Below are 12552 nucleotides of genomic sequence, written 5' to 3' on the forward strand. Positions count from 1 at the left end.
GGGCATGGTGAGTGTTTGGAATGTGTGGCATTTATATGATCTGTTACCATCAGGCTCCCTTTCTGCCCCCACCTTGTTTTCTTTTTTATACCACAGGTAAAGGGTAGGGTAGGAGTGTGGTTGCTGGTGAATACAGAGAATATTTGTACAAATTTTTATTTCATTGAACAATAAGAAAGTGCCAATAAGACATATTAACCAAAAAAAGCTGATTTTTACAGACCTAAATAACTATATTTATTTTTGAAAATAAACACCAAAAATTATTTTAATAGAGGCATGGCATTTTCAATTCATCACAAATAGTGTTACTTAATTTTAAATTTTATGTAGTGATTAAGTATAGATTATATTATCTATTATCAAAGTACTTAACTGAGTTGTTTTAAAATAATTTACTAATATCTATTAAAATCTCTATGCAATACAAAAATTAGTCTAGTCTGTTTTCTATATCTAGTCAAGAGACTATAGATAAAATTATCTTAATCACTCAGTATATCTTTACATTACATTTTCAGTCAACACAATGCCAAAATATTTTAGTCACACATATTCTTAACAGTTCTTAAAAATATTTAGCATTTCAAAAGAGGAGAAAATTACAATTTCAAATAAAATATTACTCGAGAAAGCTGTGTTTCTTCCTAAAAGACAAACAAATAACCAACAAGAAAAACTACTTCTGTTTTTATCTTCTTACCTTCCTCCAGCTCTGTATCACATGTAGTGTCCAAGGTTGTACCTTTATAAGATATCTTTTTAACTTTCTTCTTATTTCCATAATTAGCAATCAGATGATGATATCTATTCATAAAGAGAAAATATATATGAATATCAGCATTCATAAATAGTCAATTGAATACATAATTATCAAATTAAGACCTTAGACATTAGCTAATGCCTTGCCAAGGATGTCACACACTGGCACTGACCTCAAGCAACCTCTCAAGCCAACTGCATTAACAGTCACCATTTTTATTTCATGTACTCCCATTCTCTGGCACTTCTTTTTTTCCTGCCATCACAAAAAAGCCATTAGCAAGGTAGAAAAAGTAGCTTTAGGTTATATTTGGTATATTAATTTGCTGGGGAGGCCATGACAAAATACCATACTGGGTGACTCAAATCACAGAAATTTATTTTTTCATAATTCTGGAGGCTGAAAGTCCAAGATCAGGGTGTCAGCAGGATGGGTTTTCTCTAAGAGCCATAAGGGAAGGATCTGTTCCAAGTTTCTCTCCTTGGCTAGTAGATTACTGCCCTCTTGTTGCCTATGTGCATGAGCACCTCTGATGTCTCTCTGTATGTCATACTCTCCCCTTCTTATAAAGAAACCAGTCAGATTGGATTAGGGCCCAACCTAATGCACAGTCATTTCAACTTATTATCTCTTTAAAAGCCCTTTCTTCAAATATATGCATCCAAATTTTGAGTTACTCGGGATTAGGGCTTCAACACATGAATCTTATGGGAGTGAGGGGCAGTTACACAATTTAGCTCATAACACTTGGGCTTAATAGTAAATCAACACATGAACACAATTAACAGGGACTGAGCCATACCCAGTAAAGAATAAACCTTTTCTCCATGCCAATATGAGATATATTTACCAAAATAAAAAAGCACCCTGATTTTTAGAGACCTAAATAATTATATTTTTTTTGAAAATAAACAGCAAAAATTGTTTTAATAGATACATGTCAATTTCAATTCATCACAAATATTGTTATTTAAGTTTTATGTAATAATTAGGTATACGGTTTCAGAATTTCAGTGAAAGAAATGAAGCAACGTATGGATTAAAGCTAACTGTAACATAAATATCTAAACATAATTCCCTCATTTTACACGGTTTCACTTATTTTTTTAAAAAAACTATATGAGAGCCCTGGCCAGTGTTTCTCAATAGTTAGAGCATTGGCCACACACGAAAGGGTTTCAGGTTCGATTCCCTGTCAAAGGCATGTATTGGGTTGCAGGTTTGATTCCTGGCCTGGGTAAGAGTGTGTGTAGGAGGCAACAAATCGATGTGTATCTTTCACCTTGATGTTTCTCTCTCTCTCTCTCTCTCTCTCTCTCTCTCTCTCTCTCTCTCTCTCCCCCTCTCTCTCTCTCCCTCCCTTCCACTCTAAAAATCAATGGAAAAAATATCCTCAGATGAGCATTAACAACAATAAAAATGAAATAAAACAAAACAAAACAATATATATGAGAAAGATTTTTTATGCTTCCACTCTTAAGGAACCATAGAATCTATGTACCAAGAAAGAGTGAACAAATGGTACTAATAAGCAATGGCCATGTATGTGCTAAATATGGTAGAAAGGTAATAGCTATTCAAGCAACAACAGTGACAATTACAGAAAGCTTAGTTCCCATTGCAAAAGAGGGACAAAAAAAAATGTTTTCTGAATAATGCATTTTATTTTCTCACCTACTATTAAAATCAGAAATATATGATTATACATGAAAAGTTTTATCTTTTGGGTTCATGAGAATATACTTATTGCATTGCTAATGTGTAAACACAATTAACGGAACTTGTGTGAATTAAATATATTTTGCCCAACCCTATTGCCCAGATTTTTATTAATGGCTATGTCACTAGTTGTTGGAATTCCCTGTCTTGGCATTCTTTAAATTCCCATGCCACTATGAGTTAATTTGTACATTCTGCCTACCTGTAGTTCTTACATTGATTGACCCTACAAACAGGTGAAAGCAAGGATCCTTGAATCTATGGGACCAGAGTTCATAATGTGGTCACCCACACTGCAGAGCCTATTCCAGCATTGTATTTGGGGGCTCATGTTTCTCTTCTAATGATCAAATTCCATATAAGTGTTAAAAGATATGCAGTATCACTTACATAGTAAAACCATTAAAAGAAGCATATTCCTCAGCTGTGAATCCATAAATATCTTGGCAAGATAGGTCCACTTCTTTCTGAAGAAGAAGACTGACCAAATTTGTTGGTTCATCACTTAGAGCAATCATAAGGGCTGTTCTGGAACAAGAGATATAAATGTCTATTTATGGATTAAACATGTCTTGTACTTTTTTCAAAAGTTAATCTTTAAATGTACTGTTCAAGTGTAGAATCTCGATCAGGAAAAGAATCAGGGCAAGAATGTAAAAAGTGCTCTGCTCAAAAACCTGTGCCAATCCCAGATCTTATTGGGAGTCTGAATATAAAGAGCCCCTAGGAAGCAGCTAGCTCAATGGTTTTCAATGCCTCCTTCCCAAAACCCTAGGGTTTTCAAGGAGATGCCTCAAAATGTTATGGAGGAGTGTGTCTGAAGCTCTGGGTTCCCTACCCTCATTTAACTACAACATATAGGAGGTAGAGATTGAGTTTCTGTATAAAATTCTAATGTTATAAAAAATTATCCTGTATAATAAAAGCCTAATATGCTAAGTGTCTGGTCATCCAGTCATCCCTTCAACCAAAGCGTAATATGCTAATGATATGCTAAGGCTGCTCAATTGCTCACTATGACGTGCACTGACCACCCAGGGGTGGACACTCTGACCGGTAGGTTACCTTACTGCTGGGTCCGGCCGATCAGGACTGAGCGAGATGGGCTAGACATGCCCTGGAGCCCTGCCATAGTCCCTCCCCAGCTGGCCAACCTCCCGCGTCCCTCCCCAGCCCCGATCATGCACTGGTGGGTCCCTCGGCCTGGCCTGTGCCCTCTCGAAATCTGGGACCCTTCAGGAGATGTCAGAGAGCCTGTTTCAGCCCAATACCCCAGGCCAGGCCGAGGGACCCCAATGGTGCATGAATTCATGCACTGGACCTCTAGTTATAATAATAATAAGCTATCAATTTTGTCCAAATGTTTGATTTTACAGGAAGACAGGTCTTGGGAATCTAGGTTATTGGCTCAAAATCATATGGCCAGATCTTTTTCCAAAACCAACAACAGCATCAATAATATACATTTTATATATCAACATATATATGTATATACATATAAATGCCCACAAATATATATTTATCATCCCATTAGGTTGCTGTAGGTATATGCTCCTATTTAGCATGTCAAATTATACCTTTGATTCTGATCTGAAGCATTCGCATCTGCTCCTCTCTTCAGAAGAAATTTCACTATTTCTGCATTGTTTTCAGTAACAGCAAGTAAAAGTGGAGTGCATCCATCCTGAAAAAAATTATTTTAGAGTATTTAAAATATTGTACGTTAACATGCCTTTTAGATCCAAATTCAATTTAAAAGATAAGTGTGCTATTAAGAAACATCTGATATACACTTTAATTTTTAAAAGGTTTTAATACATAACAAAATATGATTTTAAAGACCAAGAAAATAAATTAGAGTTAGGCCAGTCAAAAAACAAAATTAAAGTTTCAACTCTAGTCTTAATGCAAATTGTGGGTAAGAGGAGCCTAGATTATTTAGGTGATGAGCGCCTAGCATTTAATATAAGTATTGCAAATCATACATTCACATTTTATAATGTTGTTAACAATTGAATTTTCATAGGGATTCATTTAAACTTCCAAGCTGGCACTACAAGTGTGTCGTGTAAACAAAATATCAGTGAACTAAGGTGCTAAGAAGCTTAAAAAAATACTCATCAGTTTTCCATAATGTCTCAATAGGAGATCTGGATTACTTTTAGTATTGTAAGTGATTTTCTAATTCAACCCTATTCTTACCATTATTCATAAGTATGTAAATAGAAAAAATATAGGTTTTATGATTCCTAATCAATATTCATTTATAGGAAAATAAAATAGTTCTCATTTGATATAGGCCTTTGAACAGTTATCACTATTAAATGTGATGTTGCTTTAGAGGTCAGGATTATAATTTGAAATAAAATGGAGAAAGACTTTTTAAAAAGGAAAACCACACCAATGTTTAATAATCTCATTCTCCTCCCCAATTTCATTTTGGAAAATTCATACTTTATATAACATGTGTTTCAACAGATATAAATTATCTGCAATGAATACCTCTTTCATTGCCTTCTAAAATATAATGTGTTTTTAATAGAAGACTACCTTATTTTGTGCTTCAAGATTAACTTTGTATTCAAGCAGTTTTTTTACTAATGCGACACTTTGGCCATAGACAGCATAATGAAGAGCAGTATTGCCATCAAAATCCATTATATTTGGGTCTGCACCTTGGTCTAGAAGCATAGCAGCACAAGTCTCGTTTTTACACTGTACTGCCTGTCAATACAACAAAAATAGATGAGTAACCAATTTTCCACTCAGGATATGCTATATTAATCAAATGTTTAATATTTTGTTTTAAAATATGAAATTCAACAAAAGTTAATTAGGAAAAGAGCTCAAACACATTCCAATTGAAAAGGAAAAATTAGCACACCTTAATCAATGGAGATTTGTTTTCACTATCAAAGACGTTTATTTTGCATTGTTTCTCAATTAAGAAAGACACAACATTTGAACATCCAAAAGCACAGGCCAGGTGCAAAGGTGTCCTATATAAATATAACAAGACACAAAGTTAGAAATAAGGCTTAGTTTGAGAAGATACTCTATTCATGCCAGATCATATATTAAGGTATTTGCTTAATGTACTGATTTATATTTAAACAAAATTAACATTAATTATAATTGCTTTTTACTGAATTATTCCTTGTGTAGTAAGAAGCGTGCCCAGCCCTCAACCCAAACACACAACCCAAAGGGCCAAGCAGCTTTAAGCCCACCTAAAATAACTTTCAGTAGTAGCTTGGCAAATCCTAGCAAACATTCTATTGTCTCCTTCATCCATTATTATACATATCCTAAGAATTTAGTCCCAAGGAACCTAGGTGTCTTTTACTCAATATTTAGATCCACCTCTCCTCCCAACCCCCACCCCAGTTCTCTTTTTTCATTAATATATATATATACTAGAGCACCAGTGCACAAAAATTTGTGCACTCAGGAGGGTCCCTCAGCCTGGACTGTGCCCTCTTGCAGTCTGGGACCCCTTAGGGATCACCACCTGCTGGCTTAGGCCCTCTCCCTGGGGGATTGGGAATAAGCTGGCAGTCAGACATCCCTCTGGCAGTCCGGGAGCCCTCGGGGGATGTCCACTTGCCAGTGGAGAGCAGGCCTCGCTGCAGTCGGATATCCTTAGCGCTGCTGAGGCGGGAGAGGCTCCCACCACCACCGCTGTACTGGCAGCCGTCAGCCTTGCTTGTGGCTGAGCAGAGCTCCCCCTATGGGCGCACACTGACCACCAGGGGGCAGCTCCTGCATTGAACATCTGCCACCTGGTGGTCAGTGTGTGTCATAGTGACCAGTGATTCCTAGTTGCTCTGTTGTTAGGGTCAATTTGCATATTACCCTTTTATTTTATAGGATAGAGACCTGGTGCATGGGTGGGGGCCGGCTGGTTTGCCCTGAAGGGTGTCCCAGATCAGGGTGGGGGGCCCGCTGGGGTGCCTGGCCAGCTTGGGTGAGGAGCTGAGGGCCTTTTTCAGACTGGCCACACCCCCTTCAGGGTGGGGGTCCCCACTGGGGTGCCTGGCCAGCCTGGGTGAGGGGCTGAGGGCCGTTTTCAGGCTGGCCACAGCCACTTCAGGGAGGGGGTTCCTACTAGGGTGCCTGGCTAGCCTGGGTGAGGGGCTGATGGCTGTTTGCAGGCTGGCCACAGCCCCTTCAGTGTGCAGGTCCCCGCTGAGGTGCCTGGCCAGCCTGGGTGAAGGGCTGAGGGCTGTTTGCAGGTTGGCCACAGTTCCTTAGGGTGGGGGTCCCTGCTGGGGTAACTGGCCAGCCCAGGTGAGGGGCTGATGGCTGTTTGTAGGCTGGCCACAATCCCTTCAGGGTAGGGGTCCCCGCTGGGGTGCCTGACCAGCCTGAGTGAGGGGCAGAGGGCTGTTTTCAGGCTGGCTACACCCCCTTCAGGGTGGAGAGTCCTGCTGGGGTGCCTGGCCAGTCTGGGTGAGGGGCTGATGGCTGTTTGCAGGCTGGTCAGGCCCCCCAGCGGGGACCCTCACCCCATGAGGGTATGGCCAGCCTGGGTGAGGAGCTTATGGCTGTTTGCAGGCTGGCCACAGCCCCCAGCCACCCAAGCTCCCAGTGGAGGCTGGCTGGAAGCAGGTATCTGGAATTTATTTATCTTCCATAATTGAAACTTTGTTGCCTTTTGCGGAGGCCACAGCCGGCCAGGGAAGGCGGGAAGCTTGGCTTCCTCCATCGCCAGGGCAACCAAGCCTCCTGCTTGCTCCAGCTCCATGGCTGCCGGCCGCCATCTTGGTTGGGCTAATTTGCATATAGTCGCTCTGACTGGCTGGGGGGCCATGCCTTGGGCGTAGCAAAGGTATGGTCAATTAGCATCTTTGTCTTTTATTAGTGTGTGTGTATGTATGTGTATATATATATATCTCAGAGATAGCAAGAGCACTGCTCAGTACTTATGCTCTGAGTGTCAGATGCAGCCGGAGTCCAGCCAGAGCTCTGGTGCTCTGAGTCTATATATTCTTCCAAATTCCATTTGACTATGCCAGAGTAGGTTCCTTCTCGCACCCTACTCCACTAACTGTTGGGTCCAAGCCTCTCTGTCTAGGGCTGGACCTTCTTGGACACCAGGTCTTACTAGTAGATAGAGAAGCCATGAGGAGTTATGGGTGTATAAGAATGAGTCTTTATTGCAGAAGCCAGTGGCCATATAGCCATCAGACAACACAGTCCTTCACAGCAAAGTTCATACAGGCAGCCGTACACCACCTGGTAAATACATATCTTTCCTACATAGCAGCATTAATCTCTGTACCTATAGTTATTATCTGAACAGTTGCAGGCTGTCTCTAAAAATAACATCATAGTGGTATCTGAGCTCTCTGCCTCAGCAGCTTCTCCAGTCTGGCTCAGCAGCTTCTGTCTCTCCTGCCCAGCACACTGGCTGGTCTCTGTAGCCTTACATCTCTGTGTAGCACACACTCCAGCATACTTCGTCACACTCCAACACACTAGATGGTCAGTAACTTGTATATTATTCCAGAGACAAAAAAGGCTTCCTGCCAATAGTTAGATCAATCATATTTTGGCTACAGAAGGGCATGCATGAGCAGTATACTGTGGAATTACTGTGCTTATGTCCTTGCACCTGCTTATGGTATCTTAGCCTAGGGACAGAGTGGCCTTGGACATTTGGTGTATTGACAACAAGGCCTTTGTGCTTTAATTGGCCTTGTCTATGAGGTGTCTCTGATGTGGTTCCCACAATACCCTACTCCAAGAGCAAGTCAATGCCCTTTGGGCACTTTCAGTAGGTCTTCCCAAAGTGACTGCTGCATGCCTGCTGGATAAGTTTCACTCTTCTAATTGAAGTCTAAACCTCACTAAGCCTTAGAAATAAGTGTGTGACAATTAATCTCTAAGCCCATCCATATGCCCCAAGGAACAGAGGAAATCAACCTTAAATTCAATAAAATAAAATGGCTAGAAAAGCCTCAGCTTTCTAAAGAAGTATTGAGCAATATAGTCCTTTGGTCTTTCACAAAAAAAAACTGTGAAAACTAGACTAATCTCTCTTGATCAGGCATGAAACATTACAAAGTTTATATCACTCAAACCTTTAAGATAGTATTTAAAGATTCTTTCTTGGAATATTTGGAATCCTATGAAATTATCCACTAGGGTTTAAAAAGACAAAATGTCTTAAAAACATACAGATTTAACATTTGCCTACGTTTTATTTTAAGTTTTAGATTTAACTAATTTTAAATTCCAGAACTAACAAATGGAGTATGCAGTAAATTATAGCTTTGTTATGGGCATTCACGAATGTTTACACATACAAAGTAAATGCTTTGAAGCCAATAAGAATGTTTTTTCACCAAATGTCACAAACAAAGACCCTTCTATTTTTAAAACAGTTGAATGCAAAATGGATATGTATAAATATCTTAGAAAAACACTTTAAAACCAAGAATATTATTACATTTCTCAAAAATCCTTAACTTTTATCAATGTGTTTTATTTTCAGTCTAAGACATTAGTTTGTTTTGACACTTTTTAACTCATAATACCTACTTACAAAAAAATCTAAATTCCTGTGAGGCCTAGTGCTCATTTCTAAAGTTTCAGGCTAGCTGGTATCATTTTGTTTCATTCAAGTGTGGTTTTCTCCCAGCCTCTCACTCTCTCAAACATCAGTGAAAGAATTGTCAGCATAGATTGTGGACAGGTGGAAAATTATAAGATTTTAGAAATCTCTCATTCAAGTTTAACAAAAGGCATGAATTAGATGGATGTCAAGTGTGGATGGGACTATGGAAGCTGAAATGAAAAGTTTTGTTCCTCTAGACCAGGGGTTCTCAACCTTCCTAATGCCGCGACCCTTTAATACAGTTCCTCATGTTGTGGTGACCCCCAACCATAAAATTATTTTCGTTGCTACTTCATAACTGTAATTTCGCTACTGTTAATGAATCGTAATGTAAATATCTGATATGCGGGATGTATTTTCATTGTTACAAATTGAACATAATTAAAGCATAGTGATTAATCACAAAAACAATATGTAATTATATATGTGTTTTCCGATGGTCTTAGGCGACCCCTGTGAAAGGTCATTCGACCCCCAAAGGGGTCTCGACCCACAGGTTGGCGACCCACAGGTTGAGAACCGCTGCTCTAGACAGAGTGCAAGGCCAGATCATAACTGCAGTCTTTAATTAGGGGTTATCATAAGAATACTCTTTTTATTAACTGACTTTCTTGGGTTCTTGATAACTTAGAATCCAGGGTAAGTGACAAAGAAACCAAGGAAGCTACTTCACTCTAGATTATTATTTTCAACTCTAGACTGGGCACTTTAGATCTATTCCAGGTTTGAGTAGTGTGACGAAAAGTATTAGTTTAAAATTGAGCCTTCACCTTTCAGACTGAACAAAAGGACTTGGCATTTATAGAAAGAGAAGAGCAGATCTGAAGAGGAAAAACAGGAGTCCAGTTTGGGTATGTTTGAGATGCCTGATCTCATGAGCCAACTGGTAAATATTCAGGAATCATTAGTCAGTTGACATCATATTGATAGCTTTAAATCAGGGCTTCTCTTCCCCCCAGTTCCCACCCCCATCCTGCCAAGTGCTCGTTATTGAACATTGAGAAGCATATCACAGCCTACTAGACATCCAAGTAGGAGAGAGAGAGAGAGAGAGAGAGAGAGAGAGAGAGAGAGAGAGAGATATGGGAAAGATAAAAAGTTGGAAGGATTGGAACATAAATATTTAAAACCAATCTCTCTTCACCAGGCAAGTGAAGATTGAGAGAGACAAGAGAGATAGAGATTAGAGATTAGAGTTACAACGAGAGAGAGGGATGAGAATATCAATTATCAATTCAAGGTCTGAGCCCTCAAATTTTTACTGGTCAGGAGGATGAGGAGAAATCAGCAAAGGAGTCTGGAAAGTGCCCACAGAAGTAGGAGAAATGTCCTGAAAGACAAGACAATATTTCAACTACTACTGATAGGGCAAGTGAGATACTTGTCCGAGATGCCAGCCAGGTAAGACTGAGAACTGACCGCTGAATGAAGTCATGTTGAGGTTCTCCACGACCCTGTAAAGTAATTCAATGGAGTTTTATAGAATGAAAGATAAATTAGGTAACTCTGTTCTTGTTAAAGAGGAGGTCAAACTATCAGCAAGATGACACAAATCATCTTTCTCGCCATAGTTTCCAGTTACCCAATTATGATGAAAGATGACGCCTTTCATGCCTTATAACTTAAAAACTCCCCAAAAGACATTACTATAGGCACAGATGGGATATATTTTCTGTTATGAATGCCAAACACATAACTTCTTCATCTCTTAATCTATAAAATTCATTTTGTTTTGCAGTAAGTGGTCTTGATGGGATTTTGGAAGATAGCTCTGCAATTGGAAAAAAAAATCATAAAAGATCCACATTAAAGAGTTCATTGTTTCGCTGTTTCAAAGTCTCCATCTTAATAATCACTGATCTGGGAAGTCATCTCTACTCTTTTCTTTATCACGACATTAGTAATACGGCAAAGCGGGGGTGGCTGTGGACAATAGGATCTATGGGGGGGGGGGGGGGCGGGGGCGGAATTGGGAAACGGAGTAACCGGTGGAGGTTCAGGCAATGGGTGGAGAGGAGAGAATCGGAGAGGACACAAACGCCTTCATATATCCAGGTAAGCATTTTTAAAAATAAAACGATGGAAGCTGGGAATGTAACCCCCTGCCAGGGGCTACCAGACCTCTCGGCGAGGGCCTGCCAAGAGGGACCACCACCCGGGTGGCCCAGACACGACTGCTGCCTGCTTCCGGTTAGAGGACCGGGGCCTCTGTGGCCGCGGCTTCCCATCCCCGCTGCCTTCCACCACGCCGGTCACCTGTACTTTCTGTCCGGAGCGTTCACATCATGCTTCCCGAGCAGCAGGTACTCCTTCACCTTGTCCAGATCCCCGAGGGCCGCAGCTTTATGAAGAGTCTTTAAATCCCTATCGCGAAGGCTGTAGCCAGGCTGCACCTGGGGAGCCCCCCGGGCCCCGGGGAAGAGCTGCCCTGAGGAGGCGCTGTGGGGCCCATCGCTCCTTCTCCAGAAGGTGAACAGCTTCTTCATGGCCACGGAGGAGACAGTCCTTCCGTCAGACTAGGGCGCCCCTGCGGCTTCCAACCGCCCGGCATGGCCCTCTGCCTGGCCGGGGTTTCGCACCAGCCCCGGAGGAGACAGAGCTGCCAGAGACCGGAAGTGGGCCAGGCACCGACCGGAAGTGAGCCAGAGACCCACGAAAGTGGGCCAAAGACCGGAAGTGGGCCAGAGACCGGAAGAGGGCAGGGCAGGTGCCTCACAATGACCAGAAGAGGGCAGGGCAGGTGCCTCACAATGCTCAGCTCCTAGAGCAGCTGGGGTTGGGACCCAGTCTTAGGAGGGCCCAGACCTGATTCACAGTGACTGTCACACTCACTCAGTCTTCCTATTGGATCAAGAGCCTTAGTGACTTTTTTTAAAATTAAATCTTTATTGTTGAAAAATATTACATATATGTCTCCTCTTTTCCTCTATTGACCCCTTCTAGCCCGCTCCCAACCCCCACCGCAGGCCTTCACCTCCTTACTGCCTGTGTCCATGGGTTATGCATATATGCATACACGTTCTTTGGTTGATCTCTTCCCACCCACCCCTGCCTTCTCTCTGAGATTCCTCAGTCTGTTCTATGCTCCTATGTCTCTGGATCTATTTTGTTCATCAGTGTATTTTGTTCGTTAGATTTCACATGTGAGTGAGCTCATGTGATACCTGTCATTCTCTAATTGTCTTATTTCACTTAGCATAATACTCTCCAGGCCCCTCCATGCTGTCTCAAAGGGTAAGAGATCCTTCTGTTTTACTGCTGCATCGTACTCCATGGTGTAAGTGTACCCACAGCTTTTTCAATCCACTCATCTACTGATGGGCACTTGGGCTGTTTACTGATCTTAGCTATTCTGGATTGCACTGCTATGAACATATGGTGCATACATTGTTTCTGATTAGTGTTTCAGATCTCTTAGGATATATTCCTATAAGTGGGATCACTAGAT

General features: G+C 41.1%; 1 protein-coding gene across 1 annotated transcript; it reads right to left on the bottom strand.

Annotated features, from left to right (window-relative positions):
- Nucleotides 1–2864: 2864 nt before the first annotated feature.
- Nucleotides 2865–11590, bottom strand: ANKRD7 (ankyrin repeat domain 7). Its single transcript, XM_006099979.1, is given in 7 exon segments — nucleotides 2865–2918; nucleotides 2920–3010; nucleotides 4060–4166; nucleotides 5033–5206; nucleotides 5367–5481; nucleotides 11361–11491; nucleotides 11543–11590. Coding segments are annotated over 7 exon segments (720 nt in total).
- Between the last annotated feature and the right edge of the window lie 962 nt (nucleotides 11591–12552).

The sequence above is a fragment of the Myotis lucifugus genome, unplaced genomic scaffold (assembly GCF_000147115.1).
Source record: "Myotis lucifugus unplaced genomic scaffold, Myoluc2.0 scaffold_293, whole genome shotgun sequence".
In the NCBI taxonomy this organism is placed as follows: domain Eukaryota; kingdom Metazoa; phylum Chordata; class Mammalia; order Chiroptera; family Vespertilionidae; genus Myotis; species Myotis lucifugus.